A 24,854-nucleotide genomic window follows, 5' to 3' on the forward strand; every position below is an offset into this window, starting at 1 on the left:
TATTCAGTTCTTGAATCATGGAAATTTACGATAGATTTATTATTTTGATGAATGAATGAATTCATGGTTCGAGTTGGAATCCCGTATGTACGTGACAAAGATTTGATTTTTTTGAATTTATAGTTTTTCTACAGTAAATTCATAATATTTCATAGCGAATTCATAATGAACTCATTTTATACGATGCACTATATATGAATTTGGTTAAGGGGTGGTTCAAATGAGTTCAACTACTTATCATATGAAATAAAGAATCATTTTCATTGATCTTAAAGATTAATAGTGAATTGATGACTTTGCTGAATGAATTCATAGTTTAGGGTTCGAATTGTAGCGGGCGGAAATTTCATTTTTTCTTTTAAATTCGTAAGTTTTTTACAACGAATCAGAAAATTTCATAATTATTTTATTTTATACAGTAAATATGATTTGTATAATAACATGCTTGGATCCTTCTTCTCGGGTACCAACATAAGTGTTCTATATATATCAATGTTTTGCTCCCACTTACAATCACAAGCATTTTAAGTATGTAAAAATATTAATTATACCTTTAAAAGAGTTTTATTTATGATTATTGTTCGAATTTTTTTAATTTGGCAACAACCGCAAGTATTAATTATACTTTTGTACAAATGTGGTCATTTGTTAACAAATAATTAGTGACTACATTACTCGTATACTATAAATTAAAGAGCTGTTTTTAATTAAATAAAAGAGCTGTTAAATGCCTTATAACTATAACTAAGTAGAAAAGCCACTCTGATTTTCTATCTGAAATCCTCACTTACATGCATATTTATAAAGTAGAAGGTATCAATTTAGTATAAATATGTGATGTGAGAGATATCTAATTTGTTACTAATGCATTATATATTATAATCAGTTCCATTTTTTTTAATTGTATTTTCTTCATCCTATGAAATTAGTTATTTATTTCTCTATTAAATGTCCCAAAATTTTTGTCCAGTGCCTATTATATTTTAAAATATTAAAAGTATATTTTAATAAATGTAAAAGTTATAGGCCAGATACTATTTTCTTAAAAATAAATCGTGTGAAATGTAGACTAATTTCGTAAAACGACGGGAAGTGAACGATATATATAGATATTAATTAGGACTATATATAGTAGCCACGAATAATACGTATTTATTGTAATAATAAATAAATCGACGGAAATAATTAGAGACGGTGTGCGCTAAAGCAGTAGCAATTAATGAGCACGGAATAGTGGTTCGAATAATTAATATTTTAATGAATTGACTTTTATAGTAGTCTGATTAAAACCCTATATTTAAGATTCCATATTTGTTAATTACTCACGAAGAAGTATATACTTAAATTTCTTATAAAGAAGTATATGATTGTCATTTCAAAAAAAAATATAAAATATATGATTGTGCAACTTAAAAAATGTAATTAAAAAAATTGGAAAATATAAAATAAAAATAATATTGTTCAACCTAATCCACCACCCACCACGTGACATTTTTGCATGTGAGACACGTATATTGGACTCACAAATTATATATCCACGATTATTTCCTCTTTATTGTTTCTTCTTCTTCTTTATCTTAAAAAATAAAAACAAAAAATAAAAATAAAATTGGCAGTAGGTTATTTCAACTTTAGTTATTACACTATGATAAACATGTACAATCTTAAATCTTACAAGAAAAACATATGATTAAACCACGAATTATATGTAGATGATCATACATATATACACAACAAATTAATAACCAAGCATGGTAATGTTGCCAAGAAAAATATACCCAAAAAAAAAAATACAAATTAACAAAATCAGATGTTGATTAACAAAGAAAAAGGATCGGGATCAGATTATGATATATTGTACATTACATTAATTAATCACAGTGATCACCATGAGTCTTGCAGCTGATCATCAAAACAAGAATTACACCTCCAAAATCCCCACCGCCACCGCCACCACCACTAATTATTCATGATTAACACATAATTAAAAACCCATAATCAACACAAAAACCAAATTAACAATTTCACCACAAAAAATAATCACATCCTCCCACCACCACCACCAATCTCACCTTGCATCCTTCCCGTATATACAAGCGGCGTAGTATTAATCATCGCTCACTCATTCTACTTCCCTTCAAGTTAGGAGATCATTAACCCACCCGAGGTCGGGCCCACCGGCATTCGCCTCGCCGCCGGAATAGTCCTCGAACTTGAGCTTACTCTGTCCGGAGTAGAATTTGCGAGCACCACGGGGAGGAGCAGCCGACGGCGACATCACGAACTGCGGCTGCTCCTCCAAATTCACATCCAGCCACGCCAGGGAGCCCGCCCCCGGCGTGGACGGAGACGGGGACGCGGCCTCGCCGGCGCTCATGGCCTCGAAGGAGGCCATGAGGTCGGCGAGCGCGTCCTTGTAGGCCGCGGAGCGGCCGTAGGGGGAGATGGGCGGGGAGAGCGGCGGCGACATGTGGGGTATGAGCGTGGACGTCGGCGAGGCCGTCATCGAGCAGTGGCAGTACATGCAGCAATGGTGGCTCAATTTGGGGTGATCGGCGGTCGGGGAGGCGGGGGCCGGGGTGGGGTCGGGGACGATGCGGAGCTGGCGGGAGGAGTGGGCGAAGAAGCAGACCTTCCGCTTGCAGCTCCGGCCGTCCTTGCAGGCCTCGGTGCGGTAGCGGGAGGGGTGGAGCCAGCACTCGAAGACGCCGTGCGAGAGCTCGCACGCGTCGCCCTTCCCGCAGTGGCCCTTGCGGAAGTCCGGGCAGACGCTGCCGGAGTAGTGGTGGCGCCGCGGGTCGCGGCGCCGCGCCTTCTCCCCCGGGTGGGCGAAGGGGCAGTCGGTCCAGTCGTGGCTCCGGCTGCGGTTGCACTTCCGCACCTTGAACTCGTACATGCGGAAGTGGTCCGACGAGTACGGGTCGTCCCCGTCCTCGTCCCCGCCCTCGTCCCCGTCGTTGTAGGGCAGGAACTTGGAGAACGACGCGGCGGAACTGTGCAGTTCCGCCGCGTCGCTGGCCCCGCCCCCGCTCCCGCTCCTCGGGGAGGAGCGGGAGAGGAGGAGCTGCTTGCGGGGGGGTATGTCGATGTCGCGGAGGGCCTTCTTGGTGAGGAGGAGTTGGTGGGAGTGGTGGAACTTGTGTTGCTGCTCGGCGCAAACGCTGCCCATCATAATTTTGGGGTGATTATTAGAATTTTGAATTAAATTTGGAGTTAGATGAGAGAGAGAGGGAGAGGGGGTTGTGATTTTTATAGGTATATAGTGATGAGAGAGAGAGAGGTGACGAGGATGGTGTGAGAGTATGGGCAGAGAGGTGCGTGGCGGCATAGTATTAGGGATGTTTGCATGCAGAGGGAGATATGTGGCACCTCGATATCACACTATTACATGCAATGATGCAAACACCTCTCTCTCTCTCATCTCTCTCTCTCACACACTTGATGGTGAAGAGAATGTGGTCATGTTCTTGTATTTTTCCTCAATTTTGTACCGTGATTTTTTATTTTAATTAATCCTTCGTGTGTCGTTTGTGATATCTATTCTTGAGAAAAGACAGTGTTTATCGTGGGTTTTTAATTTTTATTTCCATTTTATTTTGTTTGGAGATAGTAACGTTTTCGTTGCGGTCACTTTCTCTTGTGGGCGAATTACGAGTTATTTTGGATGTTTTCGTAAGTTTTTATGTTTAAAATTTGTGTTAAAATTATTTAATTTTCCCTTATCTTTTATATTTACGGTGTAGTAATACATAAATATATTTGCGTAGCATAAATTTATGAAATTATGAAGAAGAAAAAAATTAGAATCGACGTTATATTGTATGGTTAATTTTGGCCGAAACATGAGTGAATATGGAAAATGGGAAATAATCGAAATTTTAAAATTAATGTGTAAAATGAGAATCTGTTGAAAGTTCAGTAATTTATACTATATCATAAATTAGCCTTTTTATTTAATAATGTTTTCTTCGATTTAGTTTAATAACTATCAGATATAAATTATATAATGAGTATGGTGGTGGTATTACTTTTTGTAGTATAATTTTGTATGAGTGAGATATGGTTAAATACTAATCTGATCACTATGCGGTGGTGATGGTCTATTTTTCTTTTCTGATTTTTTTTTTTTTAAGTTGATGATAAGTAGAATTGTAGGAAATTAAAAAGGCTGTTGATGATTTTTTTTTATTTTTTTTATTTTACCTAATACTCATAGTGCATCTGCGAAAGTGGCACGTGTATAGCTCTCACTTACATTATATCATACACTTATTTACATGAAATTTAAATTCTCTAGTCTAATATATTTTCGTGTGCTAATACTGTAATTAATTAAATTTTAATCTCAAAATGATTATGCATTATGATTATTAATGACGTGATAGTGTCACGTGTGATGAATTCTTGACAAAAAAGTGAACTGAAAACTGATCATGATATTATCCATTGGGTTATTAGCCTGTAAATACACGAACTTTTTATATTTTCTGAAATTTAACATGACTTTTATTTTTAGCCCACAAATACACGAACTTAACATTTTTTCTGATTTTTGACATCTACAAGAAAAAATTCTAAAATACTATTAACGTGAAGGCCGGTATACCATGTCATTCACTCTCTAATCCAAATAATGAATCAAATTACTCTATTCAAGTGCATATTTTGTAGTTCACGTCATGTATTCCGGCCTCCATCTCCACAATAAATAGAGTTTTTTAATGTCGATGTCAAAAATCAGAAAAAATGTTAAGTTCGTGTATTTGTGGGCTAAAAATAAAAGTCATGTTAAATTTCTGAAAATATAAAAAGTTCGTGTATTTACAGGCTAATAACCCTTATCCATTTGTCATTAGCGAGTCATCAGATAAGAACATTAAAGTCCATATTTGTGAAGTGTGTAATCATTTTTTATCACTAAATTAAAGCTACATAATTTTATTCATAAGCATAATTAAAACGCCAATGGTATGTATTATTTGGATTGCAGATTTTAGTGTGATTAAAACATGTGGGACAAATTCAATAAAAGAATTTGGCTTTCGTCTTTAAAAGTTAATTATTACTATTAGTTTATTACCCATCAACTTCATTAACTACGATGAAATAATACTTGCTGACATTACATGTGCAATTAATAATGTATTCCGCTACATTTGTATTATACCTCTTTATTTATTTATTTTTTTATCCTTCTAATATATGTTGTTTAAGAACAATCTTTATGACGTGGATGAAATTAAACAAAAAGCAAAATTTATTTATGGTATACAAATTAGGGTACTTGGATTTTCCAAAGAAGTAGATTTTTTTGAGGAACTTTCCAAAGAAGTAAATGAATAATATATATTCGACTTTTATTTGTGAAATAGCCCAAAACTTTAAGTGGCTATATAGCCCATGGGCCGATATTTTCAAAAAATATACTCCATTTTCCTTCAAAAATCAGAGGAAAACGAAGTTGGAGGTGAGTCTTTTAATTATCTACTAAAAAAAATTAAATAAAAAAGGTTCTAGCGATTATTAATTGATGGTGTCAATCATGTAAAATAGTTGGATAAATCATGACCAGACCGTTTTGTAAATAGAAGAGTTCGTATTTATCTATCCATTTAATTTGATTAATTAATTTGATCTTGACACTTACTATATAGTAATTACATAATAAAATATTCATTTACATCTAAATTAATAAATGTCATATTTTGCAAAAAAACAAAAAAATTATAGTTGAAGAATAAGTGTTCTGTTTTAGAATTTTATGTAACAGAAGTAGCAAACTACTAAATTTACTTGTGTTCAATTTTTCAATATACATGTAACTTTGCACACTCGTTATAATTTTGCTCCTTTTTATCAAATTTTGACATGAATTTTATCATAATTTTGTTTTTAATTAGGACACGTATTTGAGAACAAAACAAGCATATGTTTTATTTATCTTTGGACAAATTTCGAAAATGGAGGGTACGAATTAAAGTCCATTGGAGTGGATTCGTGACTTCGTGTCACACAAACAAACCTTCTCTAATTTTATTTTTTATTATTTTTTTCTCTAAAAAAATAAATAAAATTTAAAAAGAAAAAGAAAAAGAGACACTCTTTTTGTCCATATGTATTAATATTCCATTCTAATTCGATAGATACAATTGGTTAGAGAAGAGGTTGATTTTGGTGGAGAGGGACACGTGTCAGCCAGTAAACGGAGTATCTCGAAAATTGCGTGCATTTTGTATCTTTGTCCCAAAAGAAGGAAGAATTAATGAAAATTTGTCGTCTAATGATGGGCTCAAAGTTTGGGCCTGACCTCAGTTATTGGGTTTTAAAAGTGGCTGGGCCCATGAGCGTGTGCACCGCATTTGATTTGCACGTGGGGGACGCCACGTGGCGTGTGTTTCCTCGCGCAATTCTTGTACTTATCGTGGGGAAAAAGAAATCTGTTATCTTTTGATTATTTTCTTTAACATAATATCTTTTTCACAAAAAACATGCTCAATTTTGAAAAATCGGATGAAAATGAATTAAAAATTATTTAATATGCATATAAAATATTTTACAATTAATTGAATTTCACAATTTTAGAAAAAAATAATACAAAAAAGTAATAAGATAAGAAATGGAAATAAAAAGAAAAAATAATATAAACCTTCAATTTTATTATAATCACAAGATTGTCGCTCAAATTAATATCAAATTAAAAATTATCTTTCTAATATATTACTCCATCCGTCCCAATAGTAACGTCCCAAAAATATGAACACGCAAATTAAGAAAATGTACATAAAGCAAAAAAAAAAGATAAACTAAGAGTTGTAAAAAAGTAAAAAATAGAAAAAGTAACCAAGATTATAACATTATAAACGAGACGCCTAGAAAAGAAATTTGAAACGTTATTGGGACAGAGGGAGTGTATATTATAGATTATAGATGTCTATGCACGCATTAAGAAAAAAGGTCAATGGTCTATATACATGGTATAGCAAAATTTTATTTTTAACCAATATAAATTTTTTGGTTAAAAAGACAACGTTTTTTATTTATTTATTCAGAATTTGGTCTAAATTAGAATTTTCAGTCATGCGTGAAAGTAATAATCTAATCATAAAATGTTCGTTTTGAATGATAACTTAAATAGATAAAAAAAAATATATATATATACTAATACACTAAATTACCCTATTTGGATGAAATAGGCGATTTTGAACACGATCCAACATCTCGGTGCCCGACTCGCTCTCGACAGGATCAGAGAGAGCGAGTCGGACACCTCGAAGGTAAGAAAAACACGAAGATCGAATGCGAATGCTCGACAACCGATGAACACATATAGAAAGCAACAATGCCTGTATATGCAAGCATATAAAATCACATATTTTGGTATATTATACACAAGTATGTCCCTCAAGATGCAGAATCAAGGGCTTCTTAAAATCTACACAACAATATCATTCAATTTCTTGCATCTTCAAATTCTATATAACAACTTTAGGCAAAGCATTAAAACAGAATCAAATCAAAGATTACTGAAACCTCACGACGATGCAGGAGATGTCGTCCTTGCTCTTCCTCGACAGCGCCTCATCAATGAGATGCTTCGCTGCTGCGTGAGGGTCCTTGATCGTTTTAATGGAGTCGACAGCCTCCTGATTCGACATGACCTGCAAAAATGTGTATAACGTCTCTCATTGCCTTATCGACTCAAGAATGTATATATGGAAAGGTTTTTTTTATCGATGATCACACCTTCCACAATCCATCGCTTGCTAAAATGACGAACTCTGCATCATCATCTATTGTCTCGACTGCTATATCAGGCTCCGAGCTCACGTGTCTCTTCAAGCTCTTGTCGCCAAATGCTCTGGCCACCGCCAGCTGGCCATCAACGCGAGGGACATCGCCTAGGGGAAACAAGATTAGGTCACTAAACCTAATTGCTATTTGTGGAATCATTAGCTATGTACCTGGCAGATTTGATACGAATCCACCCTTGCTCTCGATCAACTTCTTCTCCCTGCTAGGCTCGTGATCAACGGATAGTTGGTTGGCCACGCCTTTCTTGCTAATGACAGCCCGGGAGTCCCCTACGTTTGCAACTATGAGCTTCTGCCCGTTGATCAATATCGCAGTTACTGCTGTCGACCCTCCTTTCCCCAACTGAAGCGATTTCTCTAGTATTTCCTTATCGGTCTTCTGATAGGCGTTCTTTAGTGCAATTTTTATGTCCGTCCAAAAATCGCTCTGTTTGGAAAAGATACAAAAAGATCACATCATTTTTTTGCGAAAAACGTTGATTGGCATTTTCAAAGGAAATGCAGCACCATACCTGCTTCAAGATGTTGTTGAACAGGTGCAGTTGCAAGTAATTTGCAACATCGTGGCCCATATGCCCGTCATAGATAGCAAACAGACCCAGCTCGTTCTCGTCTATCATCTTGAGTTCAGAAACTAAATAATCTTCCATGGCATGGTTCGCCTTTCCTTTCATTAGATGGGAACCGTGTGTGACGTGCTTTGAGAATTTGCTCCCGCCTTTCTTTGCATCCGGTGTGAGAGGAGTGGAAAAGCATGCTTTTTCCTAAATCAGAAAGAGAGAGTTTAAAGTCGAAGGATCGATCACTAGTGATGTATAAACACCAACCGCAGACAAATGGAATACAAAAGTTAAACTAGACTTAGTAACTCTCATCAATAAGGGATTGCATTCTATAGAAAATTGAATGCCTAAGCATTCCGGTTATCGGATTTGCTTAGGGTTCGACTATCATGAGCCTAAAAAAGTTCGTTGTAGAAACTGCTATTCTATCACAGATGGACATAGGTCATTTCAGCCAGAAATGAAATAAATGAAAGTCCACAACGAATCATGACCATGGTTGCATGTAAAAGTGATCTTGATCCACCAAAACTACGAGCCTAGTCTTTATCCATTGAAACTTTCCATACAAAACCAAGAATTTTTCAGATGATCCAAGTAATATACAAACGGGGCAATGCACAGAGTCACAGACGCGACACAGAATGAAGAAAAAGTTGAAAGAGAAGCTTGATTTCGCTACACGCTATGCTGTGTTACTGATCATTATTAAGAATCAGAAAGGCAGAAGGCTCTTTGTAAACACAAGTAGGCGACAAAAACACGCTCTTTTTAGAATGTATAATCGGCTAAGAAGTGTATCGGCATCTTTACCACATAAAAAGAACAAAGCCTATAGCACTTGCACCATCTACATTTGATCTCAGTGAGGGGAATTCATGATTTCTATGTGCTTCTTAGAGAGCCAACAATGATTGAAACTAGGGAAAGCTTTGCTGTGATGATAAAATGCAATTATAATGATAAGCCTCCACAATTAAGAAACAGAGATAGCAATTAGCAAGCTTAGAATAAGAATGCCTGATTTTGCACACAACATTTACTGATTTTTGTCCAAAATTCAGCCCTCTTACAACTATTCCAATAAGGATATATTCTTCATTTTTCCTCAGCAGCAAATTGTACCAAAATCACCAATTTTCGCCTAATTCATGATTCCAAACTATGAAGATCAAGAAAGTTTGTACAAAGCATATTTTCCCAACATCCCTTAACACTAACCAACAAAACCCCCCTCCAACCACAAGGGAAAAAACACACACACACACACACAGAGTAAAGAAAGAAAAATACTGGAAATAGAAAGTTGACTCCAAAATCAAGAACTCGAAAACGAACTATTGGGCAGTTTTCCTACATGCTGAAAAGACTGAAATTAAAAATTACCCAAATGATTAAATAGCAGGAGAGATAAAGGGTGGGAGAGGGAGAGAGAGAGAAGGAGAAGTAACCTTCATCTTGTTGAGGATTTCTCTTCCTATCATGGCTGTCTCTTTCTCCAAAAAAATCTTGAATTTTGGACACTATTCTGAAACTCTGGGAACCCAGAAAAAGATGGAACTCAATTATTTAGAGATACACAAAAAGATTGAATTTTTTTTCATGCCCCGATCATGAATTTATTTATTACTCTTACCTGTTTTTCACTTATCTACGAAGATATTTATCAACAGTTTTGACTTCGGACCACAATAGACGAAAAGGTGGCCAATTCATCGTTGACTTGTGGATTCCTTTCACAATCCGCGTCTTCCTATTACTTTTTGAGATAAATAAATCAATAAATATAAATAGAAAATGTATGAAATTAGAAAATTAGATAGTGTTGTGGGTACCCTAATATGCAAGTTGGAAATAAATTTAGATATAATTGCCCATATTTATATAAAAGATATTTTTATTTTTAAGAAATCAAGGATTACCAGTATTTTAATACGAAACTCGAATATTAGAGTAGCCGACCTCAAAAGGGATCAGTTATTAGGATTTTGAGGTCCAATGCTCGAATTTTTCGAATATAATACCTGACATGCATCAAATTTATTGTATTTTCTTCCATCCATGTCTATATCCATCCATTTTGGTTTTGTTTTAACACCTCACATTTTATCTTTATTGAAATGTTGAGAAAATTTGTGATCAAAATGCCTAATTGAAGATTTGTTAAAGTTCTAAATCATGTTTAGAGTATCCCAAATATTCTTCCACATTTTTTTCTTCTTGGTGTATTTGGAATAAATTAAAATAATAATAAAAAAAAATGTACAAAAAATACGAAGGACATCTCATTTTAATTATTTGTTTACCTTTTACATAATTAGTACATTCCAGCATAGCTTTGTAGACTATAAATATTTAATTTGTCCATATCCAAAAGTCTAATTGATAGGAAAATTAAAAAATATCTAAGGCACCTAACTTTGCGTGCTTCTTAATTATTAGCATTATTTGATTTATGTTTGTGATATTTGTGAATGATCATATCCAAAAGATTATAACAATTAGTTTAATATATACATATAATTTTTCAAACAGGGCATGAATAAAATCCTAGGCGTAAAATTTATATGCGATTGGGATTGTAGTAATAAATTTCAATTTTATTTATAGTTTCAGTGAATCTACAGAAGAATAACCAAAATTCCGAATTAAATTTTAATTATATCAACAAAATATGTCATCATATAAGATGGGAATGCAAAAGACATGTGTAAAACGGGTACAACACGCGGTTTAGTAGTTGTTTTCATTTGTGAACACTCCTTCGTTTGAAGTGGTAATATTGTTAGTTTGTTACTAGGAAAAATTGACGTAAAATACACAAAGTTTGGAGGAATTTTAATTTAGGGTTTAATTGCATATGAATTACCGAACTTTCAACAAATTCTCATTTTGTATACGAATTTTAAAATCTTTATGAAAATTACTCAACTATTAATTTCTTCTAATTTTACATATTTGCTCATTTTTCATCGTAATGACATTGCATAAATATACTCTCTTGACATGAATATGCTTGCGTGATATAAATATGACCGTGTGAAAAAGTAGAACTAGTGTTGTAATGTATAGTTGGATGAAAACGACGTCATTTCAGACCCAAAGTTTTGTCAGAAAATGGAAAAATATGCAAAATGAGAAGAAATTAATAATTAAGTAATTTTAATAAAGATTTTAAAGTTCATGTGCAAAATGAGAATTTGTTGAAAGTTCAATAATTTATATGCAATTAACCCTTTAGTTTACACATAATCTTTGAAATTTGAAATAAAATACACCAAATTTTAATTTTTTTGATTTCTCTCTAATTTAAAACTCCCCTAAATTTAAAACTCTGTAATTCAATATGAAAATAAAGTTTTTCCTCGCAATCAAACATTAATCTGCAAGAAAATAAAAATAAAAATAAAATTTTAATTTTGCTCACAACGTTCCTTTGAAATTTAAAACAAAATACACTAAATTTTAAACTATTATTTAATTTATTTTCATTTTCTTATGAATTAATGTTTGATTGCGAGGGAAAGCTTTATTAATTTTGAATTGAATTGCTAAATGCATTATCTGCACGAGTTATAAGCTTCTTGTGTTAGGTTGTAGTAACAATCTTTTTTTTATTTTTGTGCAAAATCATAATTCGTTCAAACTTGGTGTATATTGCAGTAACAGATGCTATAGGAAGACCCGATTGCCAATTATCAATTAATTAATGTTATTGTGACTGATTGAAGTGATAAATTAATATCATCATAACTAGTTGAAGTGACGTAGATATTCAACTACATAATTTAATACATCAATTGATTATATTATATTAAGTATAAAAAATCGGAATATTTGAAAATTCGTGTATTGGAAGGCTAAATTTTAGTTTACATTTAAAATCATTATTTGGTTATTTAACCGCAATTATCCCTATATTTAATTACTAAAGTGACATTATGCCCTAAACCGCACCATGCATTTGCTACATATGCAAATAAATAAATTATAACTTCTTTATTTATCTTTCACCAATATACATCGAAACGATATCGACAAATGGTTACAACCTTATTACCAAACTGTTGATATTTACTTAAGTATACATACTTTTAATTAAATGATTAACCAAATACTGATAGAGGATAATCTTTAATCACTTCAAACGATCCTGCACCCAGACAAACACAAGTAGGTTAGTTCATTTTACGTGCAATATTCACAAAGTGTGACAAAAGAGAGATTTTGATTTTTGAGTAACAAAAACAATTTAATTATAACTTTTTTAGGATTAATTGTTTGAAAATTATTGAACTTTTATCAAATTCTAATTTTACATATAATGTTTATCATTTGATGCAGTAATTACTAATTATTGAAATATTGATTTAATCTAATTTTGTCATTGATTAGAATTTCGACCAATTACTGCTGACATGACTAGCAGAATAATTGATGTGGCATGCATAATCACTCTCGTGTGGTAATCAATTGGCGAGAGCGACGTCAATTATTCGACTATGTCAGCACTAAGTTTCTGGAAGAAAAATCAGATTAAATCAATACTTCATAAACTACCATGCCAAACTTTGAAGATGGTATGTCAAAATCATACTCCATTCGTCCACGAAAAATGTAGTCTTTTCACCATTTTGATCCGTATATACTTATATTTTTAACTTCATTCACACTCAATATTTACAAAAAAACTCATCCAAGTTCTAACGAAAACTACCCAACAAATTAATTTTGGAGGATGTATCTCTACTTTATAGTTTATACACCTTTCCAATAATTTTTTAAAATCCTCCCCCCTCCCCCCCCCCCCCCCATACTAGCTAGATGACATTTTGCTGGAGAGAGATGATACCACATTAAACATTAAATTGCCCCAACTTTTTACGGCGACAATGAAATGTAGCTCAGTTAGTAAGAATTTTCCGCTCTAACCATTAAGTGGGGGGTTTCGAGTCATCACCAGGGGAAATAAGGAACCATATATTAATAATCTTTTAAAGAGAAAAAAAAAACCGAACTTTTAAAGATATACTCCCTCTGTTCTGTCTCAATTGCCCTAGTTTTTTTTGACACAATTATTTAAGATAGTGAGATTATAGAGCTATAAAGTGCATAACGATGTTGTAGTGAAAATTAATTGCTCAAAAAGAAAATAAGACAACCCAAAAAAGGAAAGCAGACCAAGTCAAGTGAGACAGAGATAGTATATATCATACAGATGAATGATATGTTGCATACCTATAGCAATTCATGTGCTCGGAGATAGGAAAACTCAGGCGCTCGTTGCACTTAAGGGGCAAGTCGTGGATACGTGACGTGACGAACGGATGTCGCGCTTTATAAGTCGCGAAATACTCGATGCATTTGCAGATTCTAATCGAACCACCCATTTCTTGCTTCGCAATAGCATTCAAATTCCTTATGCTTTGGCAACAAGTTGGAGTAGGATTGATGCCTTGGCCTTCAATGAAACCTGCACATTGGCTAAAATTGTCGAACACATCTTTGCAGCCTTTGCAATGCCACGCTGTGATTGGTCTCGAAAAAGAGAGTGCAAGTGTGAGGAGAAAAACAAGAGGGCTCATGTTGTGATATATTATAAGCTTTTTATTACATTGATGAACAATGAATTTGGTGTGTGTGGGTATATATAGTGAGAAATTAACCTTGATTTTCTAAGCTTAGGGTTGTGTATGAATTCAAGATTCTATTTTAATATATTTTCATGCATTTTGTGTTGCCTATATATAGGGCTAAATGTTGGCACTTGCGGTTAGATATATAACTATTTTGTTAAAATTTCCAATTGATAGAAAGTAGTGGAGAATTGTTATTCTAGGATTTCTCTCATGGAAAGATTGTTTATTTATCACGTAAAATGCTATTTGGGCTTCTTCCACCATTTTTTTTTTCTCATGTTTTAAGTATCTATATATATATTTTTAAATTGTTACACAAAAAAAAAAAAACACATGCACACTCTAGTCTTTTAGGTGGACTCGAACCCCCGACCTATTAATTGGAGGAGAAGGTCTTACCAACAGACTGCGCTTCATCGTCATATCTATATATTTTTTAAATAAGATTATATATTGATTCTTTTTAAAAGAAATCTCATAATTAACTCGATCCATAAAAAAAAATTAGTATATCCTTTTAGGACATTATCCAAAAATTATAATATGTCATTCGCAAAAATCATCGATCCTCTTTAAAAATGATCACGAGAATCCTTGATTGTAACTTAGTCTTTTTAGATCTCTATTGAAAAGATTAATATGTCATCCATTTTAGGACATTATCCACATTTATTGGATAAAGGAATGTTGGTTGAGAACTTTGGATCTTCATCACAAATGGAATTACGTGTTACAAAAATTTTAAATTTCTTCAGTCAGATTGCATGATGATTCAACTATACAAATTAATTCTATATATGATAAAAAAAAAAGTATACAAATTAATTCTTGTAATAATTTGGATTTTTATGCTAGGAATTCTTTTCCTAGTTCAATTTCTCCCCCTCTCTTCTTCACTATTTGGGGGTTCTTTTCCCTCTGTTCTTTACATTTTAGAAAAATAAGCCAAATTAATTTAATTATCAATGCTTCTAGCTAGCCCTTTAAGATTTTATGTTTAAATTAAAATAGATGTTAGGGCTTTCAAGTCAGATTGAAGAAGAGGTGACTGTCCGCCAAATCGAGATGCAAGGTAACTTCCTTTCCTTCGATAATGCTGGGTGTCAGATGAATTGTCCATGAATTTACTGTCATACAACATTAGGGGTTTGGGGAGCATTGCGAAACAACGAGATGTTTTTGAACTTGTAAGAGGGCATAAGATTGACATTTGTTGTTTACAAGAGACAAAAATGGAGACTTTTAGTGATGTTTTTTGTAATTCTTGGTGGGGGTTTAATAACACAGATAAGGCAATCAGGAACTCTGAGGGGAGAGCTGGGGGAATTGCGTGTTTATGGAATAGAGAGGTATTCGAAGCATCTAGTTCTTGGGATTTACCGGGGGCCGTGGTTGTTAACGGTAGGTACAAGGAGGGCGGTCTCTTGTGTTGCATTATCAATGTTTATGCGCCCGCTGAATCAAAGGATAAGAGGATTCTCTGGGATGCAATTGGTTCTATTGTTGAACAGAATATGGATAGAAGTGTGTGTATTTTGGGAGATTTTAACTCAGTCAGGAGAAGAGAAGAGAGGGTGGGCAGCGGGGAGACGTTTCGAGCGTCGGAGGCGATGTTTTTCGAGGAATTTATTAGGGGGAACGATCTGAAGGAAATTCATACACAAGGTCGAAAGTACACTTGGTACAAGCCCAATGGCAAATGCAAGAGCAAGATCGATCGTTTCCTTGTTAACGAAACTTGGATGCTTACTTGGGAAGGAAGTTCTGCACGCGGTCTTAAGCGTTCGATCTCGGATCACTGTCCGATTGTTCTCACTACTAAAACGGAGGATTGGGGACCAAAACCTTTTAGGTTCCTAAATGCTTGGACAAATCACCCGGACTTTGAAGAAGTTGTAAAGAAAGTGTGGACGGGTACAGACTATCAGGGATGGAGCTTTTTCGTTGTTAAGGAGAAATTGAAGAAACTTCGCGAGGCTTTAAAAGTTTGGAATCGCACATCCTTTGGTGAGATTGATTCTAAAATTCACGAATTAAAGAAGGAGTTACAACAGAAAGATGAGCTTGACGAGCAGAGTTGTTTAGGCGAAGTGGATGTTATCAGAAGAAATGAGCTCCAAGCTCTCCTTTCCCTTGAGCTGAAGCATAAGCAGATGACTTTACAACAGAAGGCTAAACTGAAATGGCTTAAGGAGGGAGATGTGAATTCTGGCTTCTTCCATAAAGCGATTAAAGGGAGGCGGTTGAAGAATGACATAGGCGGACTGATCTTTGATAACTCATGGATCTCCAAACCGGAAGAGGTAAAAGCGAGGGTGAGAAATCATTTTGAAACTTTTTTCAAGCGGAAAGATAGACAGATGCCTGTTATTCCCATTGACTTTGTGAGAAGGAAAATCTCTGATGAGGAGAGAAATTGGCTGATTAGAGGTTTTGAACCTGAAGAAGTTAAAGAAGCGGTCTGGAGCTGCTCAGGCGATAAGAGTCCCGGACCTGATGGCTTTAACTTTTCATTCTGGAGATCGGCTTGGCATGTTGTTAAGGAGGATATCCTCCAGGTCTTGAAGGACTTCCACGCGAACGGTAAAATTCCTAAAGGAGGTAATGCTTCTTTTATCGTTTTAATACCGAAGAAAGAAGGGGCTGATTCGTTGAATGAATTTCGCCCAATCTCGCTCATTACCAGCTTGTATAAAATCATTGCAAAGATCTTGGCGGGGAGACTGACGAAGGTGATGGGGTCGATCATCTCTGATAATCATAGCGCTTTCGTTAAAGGGCGGTTCATTCTCGATGGGGCGGTCATTTTAAATGAAGCTGTTGTTGAGTCAAAGAAGAAGCGACGAAGCAGGATCTTCTTTAAGATTGACTTTGCCAAAGCTTTCGATTCAGTTCAATGGGACTTTTTGGATACTTTGCTTGACAGAATGAACTTCGATGGGATTTGGAGGAAATGGATTCAAGGGTGTCTACAGTCAGCCACGGCAAGTGTCCTAGTTAACGGTTCATCAACGGGTGATTTCAAAATGGAGAGAGGCTTGAGACAGGGCGACCCGATGTCTCCCTTCTTGTTCCTCATTGTCGCGGAAGGGTTGAATGCGCTCGTTGAGAGGGCAGCGGAACGACAGTTATTGATTCCTGTTAAGATTGGTAAGGATGAAGTGCCGATTACACACCTCCAGTACGCGGATGACACTATCTTTATTTTAGAGGCTGATGACCGAAATGTGGAATCTCTGAAAAGTCTGTTGCTTCTCTTTCATTTTATCTCTGGTCTTGCTGTCAACTTCGCCAAGAGCAGCCTGATGACGGTGGGAGTGAATGTGTCTGTTGAGAGGACATGGGCTTCGTTTCTCCATTGCAAGATTGCTTCCTTCCCGTGTCTTTACTTGGGAACCAAAATTGGAGGCCGAAGCAATAGTGTTAGCGAGTGGAAGTTCTTGGTGGATAAAGTCTCAAACAAAATTGCAAGCTGGAGAAAAAGACCTCTCTCTTTGGCGGGGAGGATCACTCTTGTTAAAGCGGTGCTTCAATTGATTCCGGTATATCAATTGGCCTACGCTTTCATTCCCAAGACTGTGCTCAAGAATCTCAATTCCTTGTTCTCCAGATTTCTGTGGGGTGGAGGCTCTCAGTCGGGAAGAATCACCTGGTTTAAATGGAGCTCCTTGTGTTCCAATAAGAAAACAGGAGGTCTTGGATTTCGGGATGTGGAATGGTTTAATCATGTTCTGTTAATTAAATGGCTTTGGAGATTTTTGGTGGATGGGGGAGCTTTGTGGGCGAGAGTGATCAAATCTATTTATGGGGAACTTCTCTGGGGCGAAGAGGGGGATTGCTCGGTGGTGGGAAGAAGTGGGCAATTGGGGTGGTGGGCGAAAATTGTGGAGAAAGGGGGAGGAAGAGATGATAGATGGTTCATTGATCACCTTCAACACCGTCTTGGGGATGGGATGAATACAATGTTCTGGGAGGACGTGTGGGCTATTAACAAACCTCTTAAGTTCTCTTTCCCGAGATTGTATAACTTGTGTTCGAATAAGAAAGGCCTCGTCGGAGAGAGTGGGTTTTGGGAAGGAGAAGAGTGGGTGTGGTCGGTGAATTGGAGGAGGGATTTGAGGGAAAGGGAGACTGGTCAGGTGGAGGAACTTTTGAGACTTGTTGCTGCTTTTGTCCCTTCTACAGGTTTAACTGATGGATGGATTTGGAGGGCAACTACGGACGGTAAATTCTCAACAAAGTCGGCTTATGATTTGGTGGCGGCTTCCAGAGAGGCGCAACAAATTCAACCGGCTGAGATGGCTATGGTTTGGGAGGCTCCAACATCACACAAAGCCAAGGTGACGGCGTGGAGATGTCTTAGAAATCGTTTGGCTACCTGTGACAACTTGAGAAAACGACAAATTCAAATTAGTTGGGAAGAGAGAGGATGCAACGCCTGCGTCGCTGGAGAGGAGTCGACGGAACATCTGTTTCTTCATTGCCCGAAAACTGCGGCGGTGTGGGACCAAATATTCCAATGGTTACACATCAAAACGGCAAATCCTAGAGGTACTCTTCATCACTACACTTCCTTCATCTCTGCTGCCAAAAAGAAGAAAGGAAGAAGATTGCTAAATGCGTTATGGGTTGGAACAGTTTGGACGCTTTGGGAAAAAAGAAACGACAGTCGCTTTCAAGGAAAGATTTGGATATTGAGAGACTTGTTTTACAGATCAAGGGTAGACTTTGGAGTTGGAATGAGGTTTATAAAGTTTTGGAGTTGAGAATCCCTTTCACCATGTGGTGCTCAAAGGGTTTCAATCTTTCATTCTTGTTTTGATTGGCATCTCTTGTGCCTTGCTTTTTATCTCAATAAAAATTTAATTTTACTGATCAAAAAAAAAATTAAAATAGATGTATGAAACTTCACAATCCCGATTAAGTTTGTGTAAAAAAAAATCCTGATTAATTAAAATAATATGTCCCACGTAAATAAATAAACTGCAAAATTCTTCGAGATTTATTATGAATAAAAAGACTACCTTTAAATATAGTAGACTAATCTAATTGTATTATAGATTATATACCATCCAACTCATTACCCAGATGGGTGTTTGATATCATTGGTAATTAATCTCAAAAAGTGTTTGGTATTCATTGAAATAGGTTGGATTAACATATCAAATACCTAAATTAGTAGCCTATGGAGGGGGTGGAATAATTAGTGTGGGTTAATCCCATGGGGGAGGTGGGATAATTAGTGTGGGTTAATCCCACAAAATAAGCTAGGGTCTTGGGATAAACCTGGAGTTGACCATATTAGTAACACATAATATCAAACACTACATAAATCCATATTAATTTAACTTATCCTGCTTTTAAACCCATATCAAACATGCCCTAAAGGGAATCCCCTCAAATCTTTGGTCAAAATTAATAAATAAATAAAAGCTCCCTCAAAAAAAAAAAAGCTTTACTTTGTAAAATAAACTCTTCAACATTTTGGAATTATTTCCCAATAATTTATTTATATTATATTTATCATTATTTATTTTATACAGATCTATACACATTAATATAATTTCAAAAGATTACATAATCCATACACCATTAAATGCAAATAATGCAACCCAACCGTTACCCCCCCAAAAAAAAAATACCTCGAGTATTAATTTACACCTAAATTTATTCAGTTTAATTTGAAATACAAAAATAAAATACATAACTCAAATTTAAATTTAGAATTAAATTTTTTTCCATGTAAACGGCGAATTATGTCCAAATAAAGAGAGAGACATGGTTACTAGCCGTTGCCATCGTAACATAACAGTCATCAGCTCCACACTCCTTTTTCAAAATTTCGACCGTTAAACAGAATCCGACCGTTAATATCCCTCCCTCTCTTCTCTCTCTCTCTCCCTAAACAACACAACGCAGCGCCATCTTCTCTTGCAAGATCATATCTTTTGCGCTCTTCTTCTTCTTCTCCCCTACTCATCGAATACAGCTTTTCCCCACACTCTAGGAATTACCGGAATATTTGGTTGTTCGATTGATTATTCCCGATTGAATGGCGGCGGTGGAGGAGTCCAGTAGTAGTAGTCTATTCATGGTCGATGAGGCGTACGAGTTCTCGGCGCCGCGATTTCACGATTTCATGACGGAGGAGACTGCCGAGGAAGTTCGTAGGGCGGAGCTCTGGTTCGAGAGCGCCCTCACTCACGCCCCTTCTCGTGCGTCCGCTTTCCCCTCTTTGCTTGGTTTTTGGATGTTAATTTTATTTCCCCTAAGTTCTATTGAAATTCGGAGATTGGGGATTTCTCGGATTATATGTCGATTCTGGAGTCGTGGATTCTGGGTGGTTTGCTTTCTGGATTGGTTTTCTACTGTTGTCATGGTGCATTTCGAGTTCCTTGCATTGTTGTTTGCGAGAATTGGTCGTGTTCTTCGGAATTCTAGGGTTTGAATTCTGTGATTTCTTGAGCGGAGAGAGGTTTTGATCATACTGATAAATTTTCTGATTCTGAATCTTGTTTTGAACTTCTTAAATTTAGTGGTGATCGATGAGGTTCTTCAGTGGCTTGGTAATGAGCATTTCTGGAAATTTTGGTGTGTGTTTTAACTTTAAAACCTTCTGCATTTTCTCTCGTCTTCACTGAAAACTAATTGATCATAAAAGTTCTCAAATTTTGTGGCTCTGTAGTTTTTATTTGAATCTCAGTAGCCTTCCTTCTTGAAGATAACTGTCTATGGTTAACCATAATGGAGCTTGAAGTGAGGATTCATGTTTAGCATTGTCTTGGTTTTGCAGCATTTATGCCTAGAATCAGAGCTACCAGAACAGGTCAACAGATTCTTTGCAGTTTCAATGAAGACGAGCACATGCAGAAGGTGGAATTTTTTGTCATGTTTGTGACTTATTTTGACCTATCAAATTATCAATGTTCTGAATTGTGATATATGTGACATATGTGAAATGTTTCTGCTTGTTTTCAGGCGCCGAAATCATCTGAAAATGCACCTAATGCATCAAATTCTGCAGAAGAATTAGCGCCCAAATCACTAAACCAGATATTGTTAGTAACATTTTAATTACTCTGTCTTTTTGCTGTTTATGTATCTATCGTATTTCTTCGGAGTGACTCACATATTTCCCACATTACAGACAAGCGAATTCAGCTGAAACAACGCAAGAAGTTCGAACACGTATCATTCCAAAGGAGATTGAGAAGACACCTGCTGCAGAAAGCTCATGCTCTCAGGAAAAGGAAAAGTAGGTTCTTTTTCTTGTTCTGTTTTTGGTAGTCGTTTGCTGTAGTATGAGGCATGATTCTGTTACATAGTCTAACGAGCAACGGGATTCTCTGGTTCCGATTTCTCAGCATTGCACAAGGCGGTGAGGCACCCTCCTCTGTCCCTAAGGAAGCTGCTGCTGTCCAAGGTTAGTCACCCCTTTTTTGCCTCATGAGTTGGCATAGAATGTGGCCATTTTTCTCTTGCATCAAGTCTGAATCGAGTCGTTTGTGCTATATTAGGACCGGAGGTTTGCTGCACGCCAGCACCACAAAAGCAGAGGGATGATAGGAAGCTTCAGACATCGAAAAAGATTGCTAGTATGCTGAAAAATCCTTCAGCTATCAATTCAAAGAAACAGCTACCAAAATCGCAATCCAAAAGTGCTAAACCTGCTAGTGTTAGAAGGTGTGAATTTGTCAACCTAGGTTGTTCAACTAGTTAATCATGTGCTAAGAAGTTGTGGTTTTCCTCAGGGACACAAATGGTAATAAGAACATTGTTGGAACTCCCAACTTTGCCCATGAAAACCATGCCATAAAGAAGCAAAAACTGGATGGAGGAAAATCTCGACAGGTAGATGCTACTGCTGCAACTCCATCATTTTCATTCATCGTTTTTGAAATTCACACATTTTTTAACATGTGGTTTCGATGATATTCTTTGCAGATTCTTACAGTTAACAAACCTTCAAATCTGCCTCACAAAACAAGAACTGGAATTGTGAGCAGCAGTTCCAACTTCTGCCCTGCAACTGCTAAAACTCACAAAGAAGATAGAAAGGTAAGACGACGTTTGTCTGCATTAATTCGCTTTCTTTTCACCACTAATGTTGTCAACTAGGATGCTGATTTATCAATTCGTCGTGTAGATGTATGTTCGAGAACCAGCAGCGCCATTTGTTTCTATGGCAGAAATGATGAATAAGTTCCAATCAGGGACAAGAGAGGTGTCTTTGCTGCGTAGCAGCGATTCTCTTTCTCAGAGTAACGCTGCTGGAGCGATGCAGAGGAAGCCTAAGCTCACACTGACAAGGCCTAAAACACCTGAATTCGAAACATCTCAGCGCATCCGTTCTGTTAAAATCAAAAGCTCAGCAGAAATTGAGGAAGAGATGATGGCTAAGCTTCCCAAGTTCAAGGCTCGTCCACTTAACAAAAAGGTAGAAAACTCGGTTCTCTTTCAAATGACAAATATATGTATGGTTCAGCCTTCCCAATCTGGTCTTTTTGTTGTCAGCAGATTTTTGAGGCCCCAACTTTACCACCATTGCCAAGAAGCGCACCCCAGCTTCCTGAGTTTAAGGTAGATCATCACCTCTCTTCTCAGTGCAAGTTCGAAAACGAAGTATTTTTCGAGCAGATTATATGAACAACGATGTCTTCATTTGGACAGGAATTCCGTCTAGAAACAATGTCAAGGGCCACTCAGAATGCAGAAACGTCTACTGTGGCCTCGGTTGAATCCACAGAGGTAAAGGTACTGTCGAGTAATCGTCAGTTCTTACTCGATACTGAACTTTTCGACTTGTGTTTCCACAAAGCATAGAGCTCATCAGCATATACACACACTCCCCTGTTTTTTGCAGAGCCATCAATGGAAACCAAGTCATCTTACTGCGCCGAAATCACCTGTTCTTCAAACATCTCTCCGAGCGCGTCCTCCCAGGATCAAAAGTTCCGAGGAGTTGGAGAAAGAGGAGCTTGAAAATATCTCACATTTCAAGGCAAGACCATTGAATAGAAAGGTAATTCACCACTTCACCTTCTGGTGATTTTTTTTGCTTTACCACCATTATCTAATAGAATTTCGATTGTTCAGATATTTGAGAGCAAAGGGGACATGGGAATATTCTGCAACATGAAGAAGCAAGTTACCATTCCCCAAGAATTTAACTTTGCCGTAGATAAAAGAATCCCTCCACCAACTGCTGTTGTAGACCTCTTCGACAAGGTAGCAGAACAACGTCTTTTTTTGTATTGGAAATAATAAGTTAGTTAGTTAGTTATGTAGCTAAATATTGCTACCTTTTCTACTTCTTTCAGCTCTCATTGTGTTCAGAATCTCAACGTGAGAAGCCTCTCCTAAGAAATACTACACCAAATCCATTCCATCTGCACACAGAGGTACGGACATCTTCTCCGTATAATCATGAATTTAAATTTCATTGGTGTGTTTTTCTACATAGATTCATGTTTTTCCTTCGTCCCATCAGGAAAGAGGGGCAGAGAAAGAGCGAAGGATCGCTGAAGAACTCATGCAGAAACAGTTGGAAGAGGAGAGGGCGAGGATACCGAAAGCTCATCCATATCCCTACACAACTGACTATCCTGTGGTATGCTTATGCATGCATATATAGCGAAGCTCCTCTTTTACTCTTTTATCCTTCATCTATTGATATAGACATCGTTTCTGTTGCAGATTCCGCCAAAGCCAGAGCCGAAGCCGTGCACAAAACCAGAGCCTTTCGAATTGGAAAGTTTGCTGAGGCATGAACAGGAGATGCAGAGAGAAATGGAGGAAAGGATGAGGATGGAAATGGAAGAAGCTGAGATGAGAAGATTCAAAGCTCAGCCCATCTTGAAAGAGTACGAACTCAGTGAAATATAACATTTATCTCCATCTTTCTACTTTCCTGTTATCATGGCTCTCACTGTGATTATATCGAACTTGTAAATCTGTCGACATCAGGGATCCGATACCACTCCCGGAGAAAGAGAGGAGGCCCCTTACAGAGGTTCAAAAATTCAATCTACACGTCGAAAAAAGGACCGTTGATAGAGCAGAATTCGATAAAAAGGTTACTTTCTCTTCAATAATAATATCTCTTACCAGAGTTGTGGTTTTTAGTTTTTACCATTCCTTACCAAGAGTTGTGTTTTTACCAGATTAAGGAGAAAGAAATGGTCTACAAGAGATACAGAGAGGAGACAGAAGCTGCAAAGATGGTGAGAAATACAATTCATTATTGTTACTTTTATATTTTCAAGATCAAGATTTTGAGAATCTTATTTTATTCTTTTATTTGTTTTCTCACCATACAAAGATGGAGGAGGAGAAGGCCTTGAAACAGTTGAGGAGGACTTTGGTTCCTCATGCAAGACCAGTCCCTAATTTCAATCACCCTTTCTTACCACAAAAGTATGCATCGAACATCAATTCAATTCTTGTTCTTACATAACTCTATTTCCCGCGTTTTCTGATATCGTATCCTTCCTCTTCGAACGAACAGGTCTGCTAAAGAGATCACGAAGGCCAAGTCGCCAAAACTGCGCGTGAATTATAGGAAGGAGAAACGGAGGATGGTTCCCACCGGTAAAGCTTCGGGTGCAGCAGCGTGCCACATGAGGTGACCGACGACAAGTGCTTAGGGTGTGTGTATCGTATCGTTCAAGTCCCCTTGAACTCAACAATGTATTAATTTATTTTCTTGATTGTTTTGTACACAAGAGTTTGATGTTATTGTAATGCAAATATGTTCAAATGGTTGAAGATATGATAATTTATTTAGAATTGTAATATCTTCTTGTTCTTCTTCTTCTCCTCATTGTGTAATATCTTCTTCT

General features: G+C 36.5%; 4 protein-coding genes across 6 annotated transcripts; 1 reads left to right on the forward strand and 3 right to left on the reverse strand.

Annotated features, from left to right (window-relative positions):
• Positions 1 to 1,813: 1,813 nt before the first annotated feature.
• On the reverse strand, positions 1,814 to 3,389 carry LOC131009254 (zinc finger CCCH domain-containing protein 2-like). The gene has a single exon (XM_057936531.1). The coding sequence runs from the start codon at positions 3,326 to 3,328 to the stop codon at positions 2,138 to 2,140; it is 1,191 nt and encodes a 396-aa protein (XP_057792514.1). The 5' UTR covers positions 3,329 to 3,389; the 3' UTR covers positions 1,814 to 2,137.
• Positions 3,390 to 7,329: 3,940 nt separating this feature from the next.
• On the reverse strand, positions 7,330 to 10,052 carry LOC131009287 (probable protein phosphatase 2C 58). 2 transcript variants are annotated; one of them, XM_057936581.1, is made up of 5 exons: positions 9,826 to 10,052; positions 8,324 to 8,575; positions 7,962 to 8,238; positions 7,744 to 7,898; positions 7,330 to 7,658 (listed from the first exon to the last, which is right to left on the reverse strand). In XM_057936581.1, the coding sequence occupies exons 1-5, from the start codon at positions 9,856 to 9,858 to the stop codon at positions 7,521 to 7,523; spliced, it is 855 nt and encodes a 284-aa protein (XP_057792564.1). In that variant the 5' UTR covers positions 9,859 to 10,052; the 3' UTR covers positions 7,330 to 7,520. The 2 variants fall into 2 exon arrangements, with proteins under 2 accessions (XP_057792564.1, XP_057792565.1); XM_057936582.1 differs by lacking the exon at positions 9,826 to 10,052 and adding an exon at positions 9,668 to 9,726.
• A 2,302-nt stretch (positions 10,053 to 12,354) lies between these two features.
• Positions 12,355 to 14,093, reverse strand: LOC131009327 (protein ARABIDOPSIS THALIANA ANTHER 7-like). Its single transcript, XM_057936626.1, has 2 exons — positions 13,613 to 14,093; positions 12,355 to 12,527 (listed from the first exon to the last, which is right to left on the reverse strand). The coding sequence occupies exons 1-2, from the start codon at positions 13,957 to 13,959 to the stop codon at positions 12,518 to 12,520; spliced, it is 357 nt and encodes a 118-aa protein (XP_057792609.1). The 5' UTR covers positions 13,960 to 14,093; the 3' UTR covers positions 12,355 to 12,517.
• A 5,763-nt stretch (positions 14,094 to 19,856) lies between these two features.
• On the forward strand, positions 19,857 to 24,809 carry LOC131009200 (protein TPX2). 2 transcript variants are annotated; one of them, XM_057936453.1, is made up of 20 exons: positions 19,857 to 20,228; positions 20,807 to 20,886; positions 20,992 to 21,071; positions 21,161 to 21,268; positions 21,378 to 21,436; positions 21,531 to 21,696; positions 21,765 to 21,864; positions 21,958 to 22,071; positions 22,160 to 22,450; positions 22,531 to 22,593; positions 22,684 to 22,767; positions 22,877 to 23,035; positions 23,110 to 23,241; positions 23,334 to 23,414; positions 23,504 to 23,623; positions 23,710 to 23,876; positions 23,980 to 24,088; positions 24,177 to 24,236; positions 24,335 to 24,429; positions 24,521 to 24,809. In XM_057936453.1, exons 1-20 carry the CDS (start codon positions 20,066 to 20,068, stop codon positions 24,639 to 24,641), a joined length of 2,352 nt encoding a protein of 783 aa, XP_057792436.1. In that variant the 5' UTR covers positions 19,857 to 20,065; the 3' UTR covers positions 24,642 to 24,809. The 2 variants fall into 2 exon arrangements, with proteins under 2 accessions (XP_057792436.1, XP_057792437.1); XM_057936454.1 differs by having other exon boundaries at positions 22,684 to 22,761.
• The last annotated feature ends 45 nt before the right edge of the window (positions 24,810 to 24,854 follow it).

Source organism: Salvia miltiorrhiza, chromosome 2, assembly GCF_028751815.1.
Source record: "Salvia miltiorrhiza cultivar Shanhuang (shh) chromosome 2, IMPLAD_Smil_shh, whole genome shotgun sequence".
Classification (NCBI taxonomy): Eukaryota; Viridiplantae; Streptophyta; class Magnoliopsida; order Lamiales; family Lamiaceae; genus Salvia; species Salvia miltiorrhiza.

Coding starts and splice junctions, on each gene's coding strand:
- LOC131009287 (XM_057936581.1), bottom strand. CDS start 9,858: ATGATAGGAAGAGAAATCCTCAACAAGATGAAG. Junction 7,899..7,961: donor ATTCGTATCAAATCTGCCAG/GTACATAGCTAA, acceptor TGTTTCCCCTAG/GCGATGTCCCTCGCGTTGAT. Junction 7,659..7,743: donor CAAGCGATGGATTGTGGAAG/GTGTGATCATCG, acceptor ACATTTTTGCAG/GTCATGTCGAATCAGGAGGC.
- LOC131009254 (XM_057936531.1), bottom strand. CDS start 3,328: ATGCCGCCACGCACCTCTCTGCCCATACTCTCACACCATCCTCGTCAC.
- LOC131009200 (XM_057936453.1), top strand. CDS start 20,066: ATGGCGGCGGTGGAGGAGTCCAGTAGTAGTAGTCTATTCATGGTCGAT. Junction 22,072..22,159: donor CTCACAAAGAAGATAGAAAG/GTAAGACGACGT, acceptor TTCGTCGTGTAG/ATGTATGTTCGAGAACCAGC. Junction 22,768..22,876: donor TTGAATCCACAGAGGTAAAG/GTACTGTCGAGT, acceptor TGTTTTTTGCAG/AGCCATCAATGGAAACCAAG.
- LOC131009327 (XM_057936626.1), bottom strand. CDS start 13,959: ATGAGCCCTCTTGTTTTTCTCCTCACACTTGCACTCTCTTTTTCGAGA.